A 22,183-nucleotide genomic window follows, 5' to 3' on the forward strand; every position below is an offset into this window, starting at 1 on the left:
GAGATTCTCGGGCACTAAAGCTGCGGCGCTGCCAATATAGTGGCGGATCTTTCGCTGCCCACGTGCAAATGCCAATAATGGCCCTCGGCTTGGGGCACTTGCGCGGCAGGCGCGCGCCTCGTTGGCCGGCAAGCGCGCCTGAAGATCGCATATTTGAAGGCTGATCCGCAAAGTAGTCGATAAAATTACCTAGCTTGAAACCGGGGAAAGGGGCAATCCTAAACGCGCTATTTGTTTCATCCATTTACAGCGCAATCCTAGCCATTATCTCTGCTCGGAAATAAGTCCTACTCAATTCACTGGGGCTTACTCCCAGGTAAGTGCGTTGAGGACTGCAGCCTTAGGGTCTTGGCGTAAGGATGCAAACTATATCCCGTTGAAAGGAACTCGGTGGATTATGGGATGTATGAGGCCGGGATTTAATCCTATGCGCATTTACCTGACGAATGCTAATAAAATAGAAACCTCACTGAACACAGTGGGACTTATTTTAGCAGGGCCATGCATTTATTTATTTCGAAGCATAGGATCGGTAACTTAATAGGTTGACAGCGTAATCCTATATGTTTTCTCAAAAGTGAGCCCCACCGAGTTTAATGGAGCGTCCCGCCCCATAAGGGTGCGCGGGAGCATTACAAATTAAAAGGTGCCTGTTGGTGGGAAAGCAAAGATATTCCACCCCCCACCACTGTCGATATTGGTACACAAAATCCGCTAATGGGTTGAGGGCATATATCATACATAGAAGAAAAAACCACGTCAAACTGACACAGCATCGAATAGAGTAGACGGTAGGCTCTCTTTCCTTGGAGGTTTCAAAGCAGAGGTTTGATATCTGCTCTAGTCGAGATTCCTACATTGCAATGGGGGTTGGACTAGATGACCCTCGGGTTCCCTTCCAATTCTACGGTCCATATCCGCCCCATTAAGATCACACTGCTGAAAAGACACATACCACGTGAGCTAAAGGGGGGGGGGAGGAGGAAAGCGACTGCTTTTAAGCAGCTTTGAACTGACATACAAATTATAGGCGCTAAACATAAATGGTATATGAAGCATATTCCTATGGCATGTAGGCATAGTGTATAGGCATGATCCACGGTGAAAGCCGCCTCCCCCCTCCCCCATCTTATTACCTATTCAATTCTGAAACGCCCACCGGAAACGCGATAGCACCTCCGTTCGCCTTTCGCGTTCCGAAGCCTTTAAGGGCGGCCATCAGGGGGCGGGGAGGCGCCCGGGGGTTGCGCTGCGCAGGTTCCTCGGCCATCGCGTTCCGGGGGAAGGGGATGTGATTAATGACTTCCTAAATAAGAGGCCAGCTTGCAAGCCGAGCGGTGCAGGGAGCAGAGCCTCCATCAGCAACGATTGTTCTCCAGGAGGTTGGGGGGGGGGAGAGACCCTAGAAAAGCGCAGACGGGGGGGGGGGGGAGGATGAATTTGCCAGAAATGAGGAAGCAAAGCGCGGGGGTGGGTGGGGAAATCCCGAGGAAACGAGCGAGCGAGGAGTGAGGAAACAAAGGGAAGAATAATAAGTTGGGCCTGCGAGCGGCGCTTGGACGCACACCCGTTTCTTGGCGTTAAGGAGCCCGTGTGACACTACTCGTAGCACTTTCCCTGTGCGGTCCCAAATTTATCTCTTTTCCAAAATAAAAGACCGAACCACCATTAACAGGAATTACGCGCGCTCGGTCTCCATTCTAATATTCATTTCACCACTTGGAACAAGTAAGTGGTAAAAATTGATATCTTGATCGATATATTTCAGAAAAATTAATGGAAGTGTTGTTCCAGAGTCCCCCCCTCCCGCTCCACTGTGAGCCCCCCCCCCATTTTTAAGCACATGGATCTAGAGCCTCCCCCCCCCCCCCGCAATTTATGTCCTCGGCGTTTCTACCCGAATAAAGTGCTCTCAGGCCCCCGGTCTCACCACTCAGGTAAGAAAACAAAAATTTTCTCGTGCTCTACCAGCCTAAAGTTTGGACGGTTGCGGCTTGACAGGTTGCAAGATAGATTTTCTCCTTCCTCTTCTGCGCACCCTCCCTCCCTCCGCCCAGTTTGCTGATCTGCCCTGAATATGCTTTTATGCGTTTGCAAAGTTGCCCGCCGTTGTTTTAGAACTGGCGACAGGCAGTCTGAACAAACACAGAAGGCCTCCGGACTGGCTAAAAGAGCCTATTTACTCTTCCCTCTACCGTTTTTGGTTGTTTTGCGGGGCAGGGGCATTCTTTCCGCGATTTTATTTTTTGGCACCGAGGTGATCCCCTCTTAACATTCGTGCCACGAGGGCGGTTTTCTGCTTGAATGAAAGAAATGCACGCGTCGCGGGCTTCAGTGGAGCAGGCGCCCGAGATCAGGACATTCCTTCGCCGTCTTCAGCTGTAAATTTCCTCTTGGTTATTTCAAGAGTGGCGCTCGACCGGCCTCCCTCCGCCCAGCGGTGTCGGCTTCGACTGCCGCCCCTCCCCCGGCCCCTCCTCCTCGCCCTGCGTCGCCGGAGTGGTGCCCTGCGCTGAATCCACGGAGCTTGCCCTTTCCAGGTACAGAATCGGTCTGCGCGCTTCATTGAAATCCATTGCCTCTGCAGCCCGGCCTTGCGCGTGTAATTGGACAGATAGGTGCATTCTCCATTTTCAGGAAGGGGGACAGTCAGATCTTTGTTTTATGTAAAGTGCTATATGCTTGATATGGGCGGGGCGGAGATGCGCGCTGGTGGAGTATGGTTTGTTTGCGGGGCAGAGGGGAGCAAATACTGTAGTTATTTCCTACACGCTTCTAGCAACAGCGGGATAAGACAAATGGATCTGTCTGCCTTTTCTTCCGGATGCTGTTTTGCGAAATTCGAACGACAGGCTTTCACGTCCCTCAAAGTCTGGTGTCACTGAATCTTTGTCACTAAAGACTTGCACATTTATAGCATGAGGTATCCTAGAGACATCAAGTCCACGAACGAATGTCTCATAATAAACAAGACTGGTTTTTGCCTTTAGGAAAGTGATGAATATACTTATGTTTCAGAGTACCTTTAGGCAGGTCAAACGATTTCCATAAAGTTATGTAGCAACACACAACGGCAACAGCCCGGCTTCCATCGACTCAGAAGCCAATGCAATGTGTGCTTCCTTTGGCTAGGGGATGGTAAGGAAAAAACGTAATTGTCGGGTAATATTTTGCAAACTCAGTTCAAAATATTCCTCAGCATTCTCTCTCTCTCTCTGTGTGTGTGTGTGTGAAATGACAACCTGTGCAATGAGTGGCGCCTTTAACTGCAATCCTAACCACACTTTCAGGACAGTAAGTCCCACTGAATACAGTGCAACTTACTTAAGAGTAAATATGCAGGAACTCTAGGAATTCTCTCAAAATGAAACTCCAAGACATGTTGAGAAAGAGAGAAGTTTGAACTGTGGACATTTAGCGTCTGATTCAGCAACGATGACTAATTTCTGAAGAGTAGCTTTCCCTTTTAACTCAGGAAATAATTACAAAGTGTGCAACAGTAAGACGTAGGAAACCATAAGGAGCAGTATCTGAAAAGCAGAGGCGGCGCTATTCGACGAAAGGCGCGCTTGCCCAAATTTGGAGGCCTCCAGTCTTAGCGGAATTAAGGCTGGGGGTCAGCGGACTGGTCACTGGTGTCAGATGTTATCGGCTCATTCATTTCCTGCCACGGACCTCGGCCTTTTAAGTTCCGTGGAAGGTAGAGAGCCGGAACCAGGTGGGAACTCTCGCAAACTTCCTAAATCGAAACGCGGTGGGGAAGGGAGAGAGCAGAGAAATCAAGCGGAGAAAGAGTGCGCAGAACCAGCAAAAATTCGGAAGAGTGTGTGTGTAGAAACCCAGGAAGTTTTTACGTTACTTCCACCAGACTGACCCGCCTGCCCTGGACAAGAGCTTTCCAAAGCGCAGGGGCGCCTCTGTCTGCAAGGGATCGGGTTGGGTTGCCCAGCGGCGTCCACTGGGTTCCTTCTTTCGTTTCCAGTCTCCACACACACACCCCCCGTCCTTCCTAAGCGAGGCTTCCCTGGGAATGCACGTGCTCAGATCAAAGAGAGAAAACTTCGACGCCAGTCTTTCGGGCCAGCATCTCGCTGCATCCTTGGGTGGCGGCGCAGCATGAACCGGTTTGGAGGGGGGGGGTCGAAACAAAGCGGGGATAAGCCTGTAACTAAAGCGCCCCCAACCCCCGATGCTGTCGCAGCGGTCCTGAGAGAGGAAACCGAGCATCCCGGGTTTTTATTATTTATTATTATTTTGCCCCTGGTTTCTATTAAAAGCAGACCCGGAGCGACAGAATCTCGGGGAGAGGGCGCTTCTCTCTTGCCCGCAGGCTTCCTACAAACCGGAACTGTTCCATAGCTGACCTCTGAGACTTGCCGGCGCCCAGCAAAGTCACCCTTCCCTGGAAAAGGCTTCCTTCTCCCACCCCTCCTCTGCGCTCCTCCAGAAAACATTACTGCAAGGAAAGTGTCCATCCAAGTTAGGTTAATGGAAAGCAATCGGCACATGTTCAGAGGCACTCTTGTTTTGCACACACCGATTTTCAGTTCCCCCTCTTCAATTCCCTTTGCTGCTGGCTGTTCCGCATTCACCGCTATCCTTTAGTGACCTGAAAGCATGAACCGCTCTCTTTCTCTGCACCCCAGACTGCACTATATATTATCCAGGTCTACGTCGATGAATTTTCACAACGCATAGAACCTCTGCAGCATTTTTAAAAGACATTTTCCTTTGAATAAATTATTATCAATAATAATTACACTGGTAGAATCTCTCCTAAAGTAGCCTTGGGATACCAAGTTCCGTCGCCTGCTTGTTCGTCCGCTTTTGTATGCGCCTCTAATTACAGATAAATTTGTCCGTGTCCATAGTTTGGACTTTCCAAGGGGGCGGGGGGAGGCTGAAGCTGTACGAGGAAACGGCTTCTCCCTCCAATGACAGTTGACAGAGGAGGGCAGGTTAAATACCACAGGGAAGACTAATTTGTGCCTGTACGTTACGCTGACGCCCAAGGCAAGTTTCAAAAAGAAGAAGAAAAGAGGCCACACGAAATTGGCTTCCGCTCCACCCCGCTCACACCAAACGCGCAAGCAAAAGCGCCCGCGACCTACGCACAGTTGTTTCCTGAAGTTACCAGTCCCTCTCTCTCAAAATTTAAGTCTTAATGTGCCGTGCGAAGGAAGGCATAGGAACCACCCCCAGTCTTCATTAGCCTTTGCTGAATTATGGCCATCATCGGCTCAATTTTTTGGGTGTGTGGGAGCGCGCGTCCTATTCTCCTCCTTTCCTGGTTTATATTTGACTGCCACCCCTCAAGCAACAACAGCAAAGTCTCGACGTTTCTGAAATGATCCGATTCCTGGAACCACCCATTGCGAGAGACGCTTCTTTACTGTGTTACGCACGGTAAGATAGCTTTAAGGGGGCTGCGTCTTCATATTGCCAAAGACGTTCAGAAAACTAGGAACGGGTCTTTCATCTGCGCAAAGTCCGCGGAAATGCACAAGAGGCGCGAAAGACACGTGCTTTCGTACGCGGCTCCGATTCCCTACGAGACAAGTTTGGCGACACAGCCACCCCACGTCGGACAAAGCAAAAACTTCAAAGCAACGAGTACCCTGAAGAATGTTGGTTGAATTTTCCTTTCCCTTATATTTTAGCTTGGCAACAAGACAACCTTCCTTATCTGGAGCGTAAGAAAAGCAAAGGGGGGAAACCAATTACCCCCTTTCCGCAATTTCTACTTTCCCTCGACTCCCACCAAACACACACAAAACAGGTGCGTATATATTAGGGTAAATCCGTTAAGCAACAAGGAACCATTCGATTCAGAAGCTATCGGAGATGTAGGCACGTTGCCTCACAGCGAGACCCCAAGAGTCCTTCTGCAGCGCCTTTAAATCTAACAAAACCTTTGGTCTATTTAGCAAAGCTGCGCTGAAAACTTTAATCACGTTGACTTAGGAGTAAGATAATGGGATTCTAAGTAAACATGCCTGAGTTTGCAGGCTGATATTCTCGAGAAAACGATGCCATACTAATAAGCACCACGACCACCACCGTTTCTAATTTAACCGCACGAGCTGTGGTTACTCCGGTTGACGTGGCACCTTTCGAAAGATAATTTAATCCCCAAGCCCAAAGTGAGGGGAAGAGAGACAGTTTCGGGGCTCCTATTGCCCGCCAACCCCGCGAAGTGTCATATTTCAAATACATCAGAGTTCAGGGAGCCGCGTGGCTCCAGCCAAAGGCGACAACTGAGCACATGGGGATATGCATTCAGAGATCAGTAAATGAATATTCGCAAAGTTTACTTCCTTAGCTATGGCTAAGGAACAAAAAAGGAAAAAGCAGCATTGCTACATCACGGCATCAATCCTATGCATGGGCATACAACTGAAGGACGCTTACTCCTGAGTAATTTATGTATAATCTTAGTTGCAACACTACACATACGTGTGAGGGCGGAGGAACCAACGATGTCACCCTCTCTAGAACTACCACCATCCTTGACAGTAACCATTGGTCACACCGGCTAGAGATGACGAGAGCTGGCGTTCAAGAGCCACTGGAAGGAAGGCAAGCCCCGTTAACTCAATGGCATTTGCTTCGGATTGAACATGCCCCAGACTGCACTGTTCACATGGTAGAGAGGGCGGGAGAGCCGGGGAAATGCGATGCTGGAAAAATGCCGTGCGAGGAGAGAGCATTCGTGTTCATCCAGCGATGACAAGCAGGTGAGGGAAAGCAACAAACCGCAACACCACAATGCATTCATCGCCTGTCCCACTGCGTTGTGCGGCGGAGCCTGTTCACACGTTCAAGCTGCATTCGTAGCTTTCTCCTCCTAAGCCGAAGCGATCGATGCGGTCACCCTGTTTCAATAGGTAAGTCCGGGGCAGTGGAGACGACGGCGCTAGGGCGCTTTGACTACTCGGAGCTCCGCGTACGTCGGCAGCCTTTACTTTTGCCTTTTCAACGCAGGGGAGCAGCGGGGGCATCTTGCAGGAGGTCCTTTTAGGAGGCTCACCGTCGAGGCATCGAAGATGAATTTCGCTAAGAGTAACTAGGAAGAGTGATCGGCGCTAAGAGGCGGCTGCAGAAAGTTCAGGATTCACAGGGGGCAAGCCAGGGCACTGTCTACTCGGAAATAAACGCCACTCTGGCGGAGGGAGGCTTGCTCCCAGGTAAGCGCGCGCAGAGTTCCACCCACCCGTCGACCAGAAAGTTAGCTGGCTGGCCGGCCGGGAGATTCTTCCGTGCTTTATGGGCCAATAAATTCAGAAAACAGATGAGCGAGAATGAGTTTGACCCTGTAAACTAGTTTCGGGAAGAACGCAATAAAGGAACCACCACTTGGCCTGCGGCGACATGGAAGATAGCTAGCTTAAAAAAAGGGCGGGGGGAGTCGTGTTGATGCCTTCCGGCTGGCAAGCACTAGGAACAGGGGTTGGAGATGAAAAGAGGCCGAGTCAAGAGGCGGATCAGGGGAAAGGTAGGCTAGCACTGGCTGGGAGGGGTGGTCCCCCAACCCGTCCTGGTCTGCGATTAATCCGCCCAAAGCGGGGCTACTAAGCGTAGATCAGAGATTCTCTGGAAATAAGATGGTGTGGGCTCTATACAGTTAAAACCTCTAAGGTTTTGTTTTAACTTAATCTACTTGATTTTGCAAGCGCCTAATACAATCTGCAAGACAGCAGCAGAATTAACTCCAGCAGCCCCATGGCCAGCAAATGAAAAAGCAAACTCTTGGAACTACGGTAATCTACACCCCCCACCCCAGCTTCCTTTTCCTTCACTAGTTGAAGGAAATGGAGTGGAGTTCGTGTCTATGGTTGATATCAATCTCAACAGGCTATGTTGCATCAGAATTCCTAAAGGGAGAGTATGCAGAACACTGGGGGCGGGAATACAGAATAAAATTGGGGTGGGAAGCCTGGTAGGCTGCAGTTCTACAAACATACACTTGGGTGTAAGTCCCACTGGGCATCAACTTACTTCTGCATAAGCATGCATGGGCCAAGGGGGGCAGGAAGGGGCAGCTGCCCCCCCAACCAATACAAATCAATAAAAATACATAGCTAACTGAGGTTCTGCCTACCTAACAAAAGGCCTGCCCCCCCCCAACAAAAATCCTAGCTATGCCCATGTAAGCATGTACAAGTCTGTGATGTTTGGATGGCGCTTTTGAACCCAACAAGAGGATCTGAAAGGCTGTGCCAGAAATAGGAGTATATCATCTGCATGTAATTCTTCTATATAAGATAAAAGGCTTTCTGAAATAGGACACCCTCAGCAAGCCACTATTGACACTTTTTATGTTGTATTTTATTAGTACTAATGTTAGGCTGGCAACAAATTATTCTCGTGAAGATCACAGAATCATAGAACTGTGGAGCTGGAAGGTACCACAAATGTCATCTAGTCCAACCCCCTGCAACGCAGAAATCTTTTTGCCCAATGTGGAGCTTGAACTCACCACCTTGAGACTCTCATGCTCTACTGACAGAGCTATCCCAGTTTTTTCAATAAGCATACACTACATTAGACTTATGGGTAAGGCTGCAAACCTCAATACACCTACAAGAGATTAACCCTATTGACCAGTAGGGTTTTAAAGGATGATGAGAAGGGGATTGTGATGGCTTCTCAAGTTTGGCTCTGCCTCTTCTTCTTCCGAGGGGGAGTGGTTTTGTGCGTCTTTAAATACTTCCTGGGAAGTAATTATTGGTAAAGAAGTGTAAGTTAAACTAGGCTACAGAAATTACTGGCTATTATGACTAACTTTTATTTGGATTCAGCTGGCACCTAATTTAGGTAACTGGCTGCCAAGCCTTGGAAAAATCAAGGTACATTTTAATGATGTGTTTCCTCAGGGAAACTAGGCTCAATCAGTTTAGGAAAGATGTTCTCAATTCCAGTCACCCATGGGCAAACTAGCACAGTCACAAAATGGGGTGGCGAGAGGAATAAAGAGGACTAACCTGGACCTGAAGAGGCTTCCCAGAATGATTTCATAGTCTTCTGAGGCACCTGGAAATCAGAGAGCTGCAGTCACTACTATGTTAATTCTACCAGAGCACTGTATTTAATTATCTGTTCTCCAGTTTAATGGCTCATTAGAAGGCCATAAAATGTCTGTTCTTGACTCTATGAAGTGACCTGTAAACTTTTAACAGGTTGCGATTTACCTAGCTCATCACAACCACAATGGGATAACCAGGTGGTGTTCTAATCAGTCTAATGTACTGAGGGGAGAAAGACACCCACATTTTAATGAAAAGTGTTCTTTAACTGATCTCTTCCACAAGCAAGATACCTAATGGTAACTGGATAACACAATGCGTTGTTCATTTAATAATGGCAGAAGCAGCTCAAAGTCTATGGCTTGCTGGATGTAGCATTCAGGCAGCACATGTTATATGCAATATAAAATTAATGTCATTGTTTAGCCACAGTCATGATGAACATATATAAAATAACCCAGACAAATGCAAATAAACCTTAGTAGTAACAAACTTAAAGGCATGTCACATTTCTCTGTTACAAATGAAAATCCTATCAGCCATTTTTCTTCAGAGCTTGTTCCTACAGACGTTAAGCAAAAACTTTGCTTCGATAAATGGAAGGTGTCACATATTGTTTTTAAACTGTTTAGTGCTTGCATGTTGGGTGTCTAAAAAGGGTGAATTTATTACCCGGGTTATGCATGTAGATTAGGTTACATTCCAACAATCCATTTCTGAGTTTTCTGGACTGTCCAGAAGCTAGCTATGTAATGACTACTCCAATAACTGTGTCTCCCTTACAATTGATAGTTTAACACATGCCAAAAGCACTTCACCACTTCCTTTTGTTTTATTACAGCTTTCTTATCAGCACCTCCCCACCCCACTCCCAGCAAAATTCCAGAGTCACTCCACATTTGAAAGATAAGTCATGCAAAATACTGCAAGCTACAAGAATTAATGTAGTAATTAAGATTTAATTTTGTATAAGCTTGTTGAATTATTAAGGTTGAAAATTTTCTAATCCATCGGGCTTATGAAGTCAATTAAGAATACATTTTTTTCCATTACAGCTATCTGCTTTCTGATTTTTAATTATTTTATATTGTTTTCACTGTATGTTCTAATGCATAATTGTTATAAACCGCTCTGATGTTTTTATGAATAGCAACATATATAGTTATTGAAATATATACATTTATAATTAAATTACACTGCAATACTATATTGAGATAAAGTACCGCACCATATAAATGATTCTTTGTACAATTTAAACTACAACACTGGAACACCTTTAAAATTCACATGATACAAATAAAATACCTTTTGTTTCTTTAACAGATGACAGCCATCTTGGACTGGAGCATATTTCAGTGATATAATAGTTACTCATGGGTGGAGAGCATTTCCCTGCCCCCTCTTACTCTTACAAGATTGACACTGTACAGCACATTTCTTTGGTGCCTTGTGGTTTTCTTTAAGCCACCATTTTTATTATTCTTAGAACCAAAAGGACTGATTCTTCTTCACTATATAACATTTACAAGGCAAACATACAGTACTTGCTTTTACCTTGACGAATTCAATGCAAGTTCCCAATACCTCGGTTTCATGTAGCAGGTAGGAAGTCCATTTTCCCATAATTAAAAGGGAATCAAAACATCAAGAAACAGAAAATTTGCTAAATAATAATGGATACTTACAGAATTTTGGGGCTGCTGGATTTCTTTTAATTGTGAGCTAACCCTCCCAGTGTAATTTACTTGAGGGAAAGTACAATTCCTGAGGTAATGATTTTACCAAGTTCCACCCAAAGCTTCTGGTCCAGGCAAATTCCATCTGCCCTCTTGCACCCCCGGCATTATCCTTTGCATGCAGCAGTATGCTTTGGTATTGCATGATATTATGTAGATCAATAGGCTAGCATAATCCCCAGCACTAGCACAGGAGTTTCAGAGAGCAAGTCAATAAGGTGGGGGTGGTACAAAAGAGATGTGTGTTGGCAAATGCAGATTCCTTGGTCTCAGCAAGTGCTGCACCACAATGGGATGGATCTACTGCAATTTCATATTGTTTCTCCATCTGTTTAGTGAGAATTAGTTTCTCACAGAAACTAATAACCTAGAAAGGATAATGAACATTGTATTATTGGGCAATGCAGCACTAGGCAACCTATGCAGACAAGCACATCCACAGCTTTCCTGAAAAATCCAAGCTATATTCTGTCAAGTAGTATAGTAATAAGTATGTTTGAGGACACAGTCAATTCCAAGATATTGATGACATTATAAATTTTGCTTAAGACAGCCCAGAGCTTTTTCAGCAAAATGTTTCCCTGACACTTGGACAAGAGATGGCAAAGTGTTACATCAAATCATGTCATATGTTTAGATGCTTTGCCATTTCAATTATACATATTTGAAACTTCATTTTTATGTCATTTTAATCCAATATTTTTGAAACTTGTATTAAGCACCTGTATTAGGCACTCTTCCTCTGCCACCAAAGGCAATTGAAAAATAGAAAGTTATGGTTTTTAATAGATGCTCTGCCCTAAAATTTAATTCAACATGAGACAACATGAACAATGTAAAATTATATATGAGTTCTTAAAAGCTATTCTTCTTTAATTTTCCTTAAAATATGTGCTAAAGAAAAAGTTTAATTTTTCACATTTTAAAAATTGAGATGGGTAAGAATAAAATGAGAGAAATAAAACAGTTATGAAAAGTGAGGAAAGAAGGTGCATTTATTTAAATAGATCATAATACACACACCCCGGTCCATGTTTCAGACCTTGTTTAGTTAGTTATGGTCATGTTATATTGCATTTGTCTTGCTGCTCATTTCCCCCCACTTCTACTCCTAGATGGAAATTCTTCAGTTAAGCTATCTAAAATGTACATAAACACTTATTATTTCTATTATTTGTATGAATGTAATTCTTCTTGTAAAGGCTAAAATGAAAGCTGGAAGGTTCCCTTTTAAAAATACATTTCATTGAAAATGAATTTTAGTGCTTGAATGAATTCTGCTAAGAGGAATTTGAACTACATGAAAATATTTGTTTAGGTCTAGATTAAAATGGAAAATAAACTTCAGTTGTAAAATGTTTAGAATAGCATGCAGTAAAGCCACCCCAAACCTGAAACTATTTGTTACGTTTGTTTTCTAAAGCATTTTTTAAAAAAGAAAAGAAAAAGAAAACTGTCTTCTAATGAACGATAGTAATAGAAGCAACATTATAGGTTTAAAGACCTGGTTTTATTATATGCAGTACAATCCTATATATGTTGACTCAAACATATGCCCCACTAAATTAAATGAAAGTTACTCATAAGGAAGTATGTACTGTATAGAACTAAAGCATTAATGTTCCGCGTAACTAAGCAAATATGCATTTTACCAACTGCATTTTAAAGCAGCTTTCCACAAATCAGATAACTAAAAAAGAAGTTATGGGATTATTTTACCCTTTAATTATATTACAGTCCTATGAAAAGAAATTAAAGTCTATTCAAAACTGACAAAATAGGTGAAAAATATATCATTTTTTTGCTTATTTTTTTCACTAAAAATTGAGAAATCATCGTAGGCCAGTTTATGATTAAGGCAAACATGTGGTTTCAACAATAGAGATAGTTATGCTAATGCTTAAATATTCCTTTTTCAATTATAATAGAATTTAAACGTACTTCATTTAAACTGGATTGTACTGTAACCTTTGTTCAGATCAGAATCCATGGGATTTACTTTACCAAATTTGATCAGGGTAAGATTTCAGGTTTTTTTGTGTGTGTGTGTGTTAAATCTTGAGTTTGATTTTTTGTCACCTCTCTTTCTTGTTAAGGTATTAAAATTATTCAGTTAGATTAAGCCAAGTGAAACTACAGTTTGAAATTAGCATAGTTAAGAGAACCAATCCATTTATAAAGTTCATTAATTTCAATATATATGCAGTCAAATAAAATCTGTTTTATTGATATTGAGAGATCCATATCTCAGGAATAGATGCACTAGCATCAATGAGACTATTTATACCACCAGAGCCAAAAGGGTGACTTAATTTATTTATCAAATCAACATTTGTTAGCATTACATAGTTTAGTCCATTTATAGCGCTCCATTCCAATTTACTTAATGAGAGGCTAAAACTGGATTCAGTTATATTAGTGTAGCTGCATAGTCACAAACACAGATTGCTATTTTAAAGTAGAACTCAATGAACAACAACTTACCCCTCTCTTTATCTCTTTTCCAATGTCTATTCAAAACATACACCTAAATTTCTTCGATATGAAAAGAAATCAAGGGCCTTCCACTTTTTAATGATTTTCTAAACAGCCTTTAAATTAACATTTAACAATTAGTCAATCAAATACGCAACTAGTCGATCAAATACATAACTGCATTAAGTTTCCATCTGATTTTACAAGAACTGAACCAATTTTATTTAAGCCCATGGCATAGTCTCAAGAGAAGACACATTTAAGAAGAGTTGCTTCTAGTATTTTAATATTAGTAAATGGTCGTACAGTATTTATATTGACTTGGTATGCATGTGCAGTAAACCCCAACATATGAAGAATAATATTGATTTCTTGTCTAATCAGCTAGGCATGATAATTATAAGACCTGGCTTATCTTGTAATTACAGTATATTCAAATATTATTACCCATGATTAGAAAATGAGCCTATTATTATCTTGATAACTGTATATTTTTGTACTCTTGTGAACCTTTGTCTATGTGGTCTGCCACAAATATTGTTAACTCATTTATTTGAGAAGTTAAACATCAAGCTAATTTTTTTTTTAAGTTATCCTAGCACTTAATGACTGTTCTAGGTATTAATGGAAACAAGGAAACAAACTCAACAAAAGCATGCTGTTTTTTCAATGATTTTTTTAACCAAGTGGCAACATTTTAACAAGGTTAGGTAATATTGTATAAATGCAGGATTAAGATGTCTCCATTAAATTTACACATTTTCAGTTGTCATGAACAAAAATGAAGCCACTGAAAAGAAAAATTAGTAACTTACATTCACATAGCTTAAGTTTAATGCAGATCTTGCAAACAACTGAAGTTCATATTTAAAAATTCTTTCTAATGCAAACTATTATAAATAAAAACACATCCTGCCCCCCCCCCCCCAGTTTAGTGATAGGTGGTTGGTGTGTTTTACAAAACACATACTCGCATTATTCTGTGCAGATTTTTAATTTGTTTAATGATACTGTATTTAGAATCTGACAATTAAAGGTGAGCAAAGAGAGACTAAGTTTAGAAAGTAATTCAAGTCATAGTGGATGGCTTATTGTAATATGCAGTAATAATGGGAATCTTTTATTTGACTGAAGGAAAACAGCAATTTGAGAGGTGTACCAGTGTTTTAGCAGGGTCACAAATTCTGTGGCACTCAAAGACTAACAGATTGATTGAGGCCCAAGCTTTTGTGGACAAGGACCTATTTTAATCCTGAAGCTACCAATTAGGGGTAAAACATAACAATGTTAAATTCATTCAACAAAACTTTTTTTAGTACTGGTGTACTAAAAGTTTAAGATCTTAGTTCAGCTTGTTTAAACTGTGACAAGACATGTGCTGTAATGACATCAGTAAATACATGGTTGCATTAACATTTAGAGATTGTATCTATTTAGAGGTAATTTACCATTAAAATAGCAATACTAAAGCTCACACACTGCTATGTAAGATATGAACAAGTTCATTACACTTAGCCTTGAGTTGTAAATACCTATTACTTCAAAACCTGTAAAACACCCTGCATTTCTCATTTAAGGCTGACATGATACATTTCTTTTCTGTATAGTTAAGTTTTTGTTCTAGCATGAGGCAAAGTTAAATCTGATTGCTAGAAAATGAGCTGTGTGACCTTTGTCTTGGTTTGTCACCTTTGGCCTTTAATTTGAGGACCCTGAATATCAATTCATTCTATTTTTAGAAACATGATTTCAAGCAGTCATGTGTTAAATATTAATATTTTAAAATGGAAAGAGAACACAAACTGTAGTGAACTGCATGGAGTGTTTTTCATGGAAAAAATGAAATACCCCATTTATTCATTTATTCTGCTTGTTTCTCCAAGAGCTTCTCCACCAAAATACATTATGCTCTGCTTCACAATATTTAAGCTAATAATAATAATACACGTAATTCTGCTGAAACTTTTACGTAGACCTCACCCAACGGGTTTGTTAAGGTTCAGACCGGCAATGTAAGCTTTCATAATAGACTAAGTTTTGAGAGTTTGAAAGGCTATCTACCCTCCCTAAAATCTATTGCCACCATAGGGCTTTAGTTTGCTATATTAAAACAATTCTAAGGTGGCCGTTCTTATGATAAGTTATTATCAATATAGAAGGGTCACAGTATTCAACACCCAAGTATAAAGCACAATACACCAGGCAGACATACCTGCTTTTTGCAAAACCACCCTTATACAATTTGTTAAATATATAATAAGGGAATAAAATGAAAGATACAGTGACTTACTCTAATAATGCTATCATTTCAGAACTTGAGGATGTTTGCAATTGGATTTCATAATGATCAAGATGGCTGTCTTGCTTCAGCACTCCGGTCAGCGACATCATACAGCGTCATGTCACAGGAGGGGCTATTGTGTAAATGCATATCCTCCAATATTTTTGCAAACCATAACTAGCTATATAAATTTGGTGAACTAACACTGAAGTCCAACAATAAATATATTGGGGAAACTGTAAAGATGTTTCTGCTTAATTTGTTGGGAGCAATTGCGTACTAGGGCAGCTTTAAAACCTTTAAAATGGCTCCAGAAACTGCCATCTAGTAACAAATACTGTATACAGTGATATCCTCTGGTATGTATCAAAGCGATCAGGCAAAATGATGACTTTGCCACATTTTCCTAAACCATACAATTTAAAACTAAACCAAAGAATTATGCGCAATGCTTAGCTCTTTATACCTCATTTTTCCACTCAAGATATGTGCTCTGAGGATACTGTTTACATGGGAGCACTTCATTCTGTCAGTAGCAATAGTGACGGATTTTAATCCTGACACAAGCCTTTTTTATTTTAATACATCGCATTTTTATTCCAGCCTTTTAGTTCATTTAAAAAAATCCTTTTTTAATATGCACTTCGCAAGCATGTTAAGATGCTCATTTCTGCAGATTTGGTTTTCACACCTTGTAGTATGGCTGCAAGTGGGTAATCTTAAGCAGCAAAATATAAAAAGCCTTTCAATTAAGACAGTTCTTTCACAGTAAATTACGAGAGCCAAAAATATACGATCACAACACTGTTTTTAATGTACATTTTTGGTCAATATGGCTACTCTTGTAGAGACAATGTATTTAACTAACATTGGCTCCAGATTCAATATAACTAAAAATGAGTCATTTCCCAAATAGTGTCAGGTGTCCCTGCTTCATTAAATAATAATAGAATGGCCCAACCACCTGATTTCTATGTACTGTGGTGCTTGACATTTTATCAGTAGCTTATTCTCAGTGGCCAATGGCTTTGCTTGGTTAAAATTAATTTGTTTGATTGACATTTCTGAAATTAAGCAGAACTGTTCCTGAAGACTATTTAGACAATGCAAATTTAAGGTGCTCCTAATTTTGATAATACCCCTTTTAGGCTTATTTTTAATGGGCAATATAGCTCTTCTGAAAGGGGAAGATGTTTTGATAAAAGGATATGTACGGTATATTAGGCTGTATCTAGTTTTCAAAAGAAAAGAGTAAAGCATATGTAAAACTCTACTATACACCATCAATCATTCAGCTTATATTTTTTAATACTCTAGATAAATATATATTATTGCTGCTGCAAGTGTCTTGAAATGTATTAGCTAAAACACCTTAAGAAGGTAGTTCAAATTCAGTTTTGACTTGATTTTGTTGTTTTTCAGGTTTACTAGAACTTACCTTTACACGACTTTAATGGCCAGGGAACTTTTAATTAGAGTCTCTCAGGAGCCTGACCACTGAGACAGAAGATAGCCTACTTAAATACTTCAAATGTATTGTGGGATATATTAAGTTACCTTTTGTTTCCAAATGGGAAAGCAAACCTTTTCCTGACTAGAGGAATACAGAAATCCAGCGCACCCTACCCCTAGCACAAAGCACTCCCGTTTATGCCCACCTGACTAATTTAACTAGATTCCTTTTTTCAGTATGAGAAAAGCAGGCAACAGAGCTTATATAATTTTAGGTTCTTTATTTTCCCTTTCATTACATGCCATCAATACATCCAGTTTCACAAGGAGTTTAGAATCATTGCTACATAGCACTGCAACAACTTAACAGAAGAAGAAGAAGAAGAAGAAGAAGAAGAAGAAGAAGAAGAAATAGCAACACTGGGAGCAATGGGGGCAGGCGCGAGGGGGGAGAGGAAGGAAAGAATTAGGGGGGGGGAGCAACAAAGAAACAACGTAAGACCAAGGATTTCATTTTCTACTGCATGAAACAGTTCAAAATGGCGGCCTATTACTTACATTTTACAATCCTAGTGAGGACCCCGATTTACACAAATGATCAAGCATCGACCTGCCTTTCACCCTCACTTCCCCTATAAAAGCCACAAAGGGTAGGCTAGTTACGAAGGTGCATTTGTTTTGCTTTTTTTCCTAAAAAAAGAACCAAAACCAACAAGACTCTTTGGGCACAAAGTCGATGCAAAGGCCAGTCCCATCCTCTCTGCTCTTGCAGTCAGTTTTTAAAAGGCTCACGCCCTGCGGTGTTTAGCAAAACAATATAAGCTGCTGCCCATCTCGCTTCTCTTCCTCCGCTTGCATCCCCACCACCTTCGCAGCGTAAGGCTCCCTCCTCCGAAGGGCTGGGCTGCGGTTCTTCCCTTAGCATCCCACCCCCCTCCCACCCCGCTCATATTATTTCCTTGGTGGCTTTTTGGAAATACAAAGAAGATCTACTTGCAACAAGGGGGAGAGGGGAGTGGCGAGGCAAAGGGACGGCGGGGTTGGAGGGGGGGGGGGGGAGAAGAGAGAGAGGAGGAGGAGACGCGGCGCCCCCTGGCGTTCACTTGCGGCACCATTACCTGGCTTCCAAAGAGAAAGAAGAGAACCTTGGCGCAAGCGAGTTAATGCATTCAGATGCACGTTGGCGATACAGGCTTTGGCTTCGTGGCTGCAGACCACACATATATATAATGTGTGTGTGTGTATATATAATGTACATGTGTGTGTGTGTGTGTGTGTGTGTGTCTGTCTGTGTCTGTGCGTGTAAACAGTGCCGGCTTTACGTATAACCTAAACAAGCTATAGCTTAGGGCCTCACTCTCTTGGCCCCCCCCCAAAAAAAAATTTTAAGGAAAAAAAAACCTGGATGTACATTTCCAAAATATAAGATAAAAAATAAAATGAAAACTACATGCAGCAAGTGTTTTGTGTTGTGTAGGCTCCTATTTGTTATGTGCAAATGGTTTTAGATACCTATCAGGTCCATAAATTACCATATATTCAATACACAAAAAACAGCGACAATTTGTTGTTGACAAAGGACAGCTGGACATATAAAGGGCCCCATTACCTTCAGCAGCTTAGGGCCTCATCAAACCTAAAACCGGCCCTGGTGTGGATGGGTGTAATTATTATTTATATATGGTTCATATATATTCTCTCTGCTTGGTCTTCACACACACACACACACACACACACACACACACACACGCGAGTCTTTAAAGACCAAGCGGGACTCCGCGCCTGACTTCAGGGCGTTTGACAGGAGAAGTCCTATGATAAATCATCTCATATAGGTGTGAACCCGGAAGTGCCCCCACCTCTCCAGCATCCCAGGGGCCACCCAGGAACACAAGGCTCGCTCCTGCCAACAACTTTTCTTGCCAAGGGGGTGGGGGTGGCACACCCCGTCTCGCGCGCACCCTCCTCCCCTCCTTGTCCCCGCCCCCTTGCCGTGTGAGGGGCGCCGGGGAGGCGAAGGGCTTGCTTACCTCCCGCGCGCCATGGTTGCTCGGCCGAGTAGGGTTGGGCTTCTGCTGCTTCGCCGGGAAAGATGGAAGAGAGGAGGAGGAGGAGCAGGGAGGGGAGGGGAGGAGGAGGCCGAGAGGAAAGAGCGGCGCGCGCTGGCTGCAGCCGAGCGGGAGCGACGACGCTGAGGCGGCGCAGCTGCAGCAGCCGCTGATTTGCCGCCGCCGCCGCCGCCGCGGGCGCACACCTGCTGAAGCCCTCCCCCCCCGCGCCCGCGCCCCCCCCGGCCTCGCCGACGAGAGCGGAGGCGCCCCCTCGCCCGGCCGCGCATCTTCCCTGCGCACCACGCCTCCCCCCTGCGCACCACGCCTCCCCCCCCCCCCAGGCAGCTTGCCCTCTAGGTCGCCCGTGGCCCGGCTCGGGGGGCAAGGGGGCTTATTTTAGACCCCAGGTTTAGGGAAATGTTTAATGCTGTATTGTGTTTTTAATATTGGGTTGGGAGCCGCCCAGAGTGGCTGGGGAAACCCAGCCAGATGGGGGGGGGGATAAATAATAAATTGTTGTTATTATTATTACATTCCTCCTCCATCTTAAGGTGGTCCTCATGAATTACTTCGGAATGGGGTGAGGCAACCCCTCTGAGCAGGTTCTGGATTTGTACCTGAGACATGGGCATAGCCAGGATTTATGCTGGAGGAGCAGGCTTTATGTTGGGGGGGGGAGGAGTGTAACAATAACAATAACAAATTATTATTTATACTCCGCCCATCTGGCTGTGTTTCCCCAGCCACTCTGGGCGGCTCCCAACCAAATATTAAAAACACAATACACAACCTCAGTTAAGTATTTTGTATTGCTTTACTTTATTTTTTTTGAGGGGGGGGCAGCTTGGCTACACCCATGGTAGCTACTTGAGCACCACTTCCCATTTAAGTAGAAATTAGCCTTGGGGACAGTGCTATACTTTAGAAAGATGTATATGCCACTTAAAATAGATGGCTGTTTTTATCTAGAGCAGCTTTTCCCAACCTGGTGCCCTCCAGAGGTCTAGTAGTTCTCCTCTGATCAGCCGCCTCCAGTGCTGGCCGGGGTCGATGGAAGATGTAGTACAAAACACCTGGAGGGCACCAGGTTGGGAAAAGGTGATTCAGAGATATGTGGGTGGCGCTGTGGGTGAAACCACAGAGCCTGGGGCTTGCCGATCAGAAGGTCGGCGGTTCGAATCCCCGCGACGGGGTGAGCTCCCATTGCTTGGTCCTTGCTCCTGCCAACCTAGCAGTTTGAAAGCACGTCCAAGTGCAAGTAGATAAATAGGTACTGTTCCAGCGGGAAGGTAAACGGCATTTCCATGCGCAGCTCTGGTTCGCCAGAAGCGGCTTAGTCATGCTGGCCACATGACCCGGAAGCTGTACGCCGGCTGCCTTGGCCAATAAAGCGAGATGAGCGCCGCAACCCCAGAGTCAGTCACGACTGGACCTAATGGTCAGGCGTCCCCTTTACCCTTTAGCTTTGCATGTGTAATATCACCAAGTTACAACTCCCCCCAGTTGAAATGCACTACTCCCTTGCAATTTCTGATAATTGGTCTTTGTCTCTAGTCCCTGGAATGGCATTCCTGGAACTACTAATTTCCAAGCATGGCTGGAATAGAAATGTAACACCAAGCATGCATCTAGTATGCTTTCCCCTGATTTCTCAAAGCATGTAATGTGCTTTCCTCAGTTCTCGTTCTTGCCTCTGTTTATGTTTATTTGGATGATTAGATCCTGTTGACCACAGAGAAACGAGGGGTGCTGGGATGCCTCATCAGAACTGAGCTTGGCTATGCAATTTAAGGCTAAATTCACTATCTCCATGCAGTGGCAGACCTACCTTTTTGTGGCCCTGAGGCTTAAAATGTCAAGGGGGTCCCTTCACAACCAGTAATGAGGTCTGGGTAACCACTGTTACCTTCTTCAATGGGGTTGTTTGCAACATCTGTGTTACTGACTCTCAAACTTTGGGGCATACAACAAAAAATCAATTTGAGTTGTGTGACTCAAATTGGGTCTACTAAACCCAAAATATTAAGCAATGTGGACTAAGGTTGCTTCTGGGCTCCTCAGAGATTAGGGGCCTTGAATATTAAGCTTCAGTAGTTTCATAGTAGATCCACCCCTCTCTCCAGGGACAACATTTAGAGAAGGCAATAAAGGATTACCTTTGATTATTTATCAGGATTTTATTATTTCATAGGGTTGGAACCAGATTGTCTCATCTATGCCCAGAAGGGCTTTTTGTGTTCACAGAACTAAAATTAATCAAAGGCAAAAGGGAGAGGAGTCCATTTCCATGGATTCCGCTTGCAGCAAGCACCACTTCCCACACTGCTCTGGGCAAACTACTAGCCCTCTGGAAAAACTGCAGATGAAAAGAGGGATCAACAAAAATCACCTCTGCACTTTTTAAAGGTGGCTTCTGTTCGCAAGAACTCTGCATCCATCTCATGGTCTCTTATTAAGTGACCACATCAAATGTTCTTGATGTACACTTGAGTTTGTTTTTAAATCGGGAGCAGGGCCTTGAACTAGCTTGAGAATCTTGCCCTCTGGCCGATTGAAATTACTGTGCCAACTCTCTATGGCAATCTGAAATCCTACATATCTGAGCTGACCCCCCCCCCCAGCAACTCTTCACAATTAACTTTTTGTTAAGTCATAAAACACAGGCTTGATGATGCCCCATGCCACTTCAGTCAAGGGATTCTAGATATCAGAGTCTGAAAGAGATCAGAATAACCTCCACTGCTGGTTTCTGAACTTAACTTCCCCTGGCTTGTGCTGGTACAAAGCTGGTTACATATAGACTCATAGTTTCAACCATAATAGCAATCACTGGTAACTAGTGATGCCTTGGGGGGAAAGGCAGGGCAATGGAGAAGACAACTTGCTTTGACACAAATGTGTCATGAAGGATTTGCCTTTCATTGATCCAGAATGTGATGGATGGAAGGTCATATCCACACAATACATTATGATGGGTGCTAGAGATTGCAGCTCTGTGACAAACAGACTACATTCCCTGGGATTCTTTGGGGGAAGCCATGACTTTAGAGGCACCCACTGGAGCAAAACATTTTTACTGATTTCGCTTGCAGCCTCAACTATCCCTGAGATCATATTCTCAAGGGCGTAAGGGGTTGCAGATGGAAAAAGGAATAATGGAAA

At 43.3% G+C, this 22,183-nt stretch overlaps 1 protein-coding gene across 2 annotated transcripts in view; it reads right to left on the reverse strand.

Moving 5' to 3' along the window:
* The window catches only part of LIN28B (lin-28 homolog B), a 98,865-nt gene extending 79,794 nt beyond the window's left edge, over nucleotides 1–19,071 (reverse strand). The window contains exons 1-2 of one of the 2 annotated variants that reach the window (XM_082216693.1): nucleotides 19,001–19,071; nucleotides 8,985–9,033 (exon numbers count right to left, since the gene is read on the reverse strand). In XM_082216693.1, the coding sequence (XP_082072819.1) occupies nucleotides 8,985–9,018 (34 nt within the window). In that variant the 5' untranslated portion in view covers nucleotides 9,019–9,033; nucleotides 19,001–19,071. Of the gene's footprint in view, nucleotides 1–8,984; nucleotides 9,034–17,528; nucleotides 17,917–19,000 lie in introns of those variants that run through there. The other variant, XM_082216694.1, reaches the window with a different exon arrangement.
* Nucleotides 19,072–22,183: the final 3,112 nt, after the last annotated feature.

Source organism: Podarcis vaucheri (assembly GCF_965113315.1).
Source record: "Podarcis vaucheri genome assembly, chromosome: 3".
In the NCBI taxonomy this organism is placed as follows: Eukaryota; Metazoa; Chordata; class Lepidosauria; order Squamata; family Lacertidae; genus Podarcis; species Podarcis vaucheri.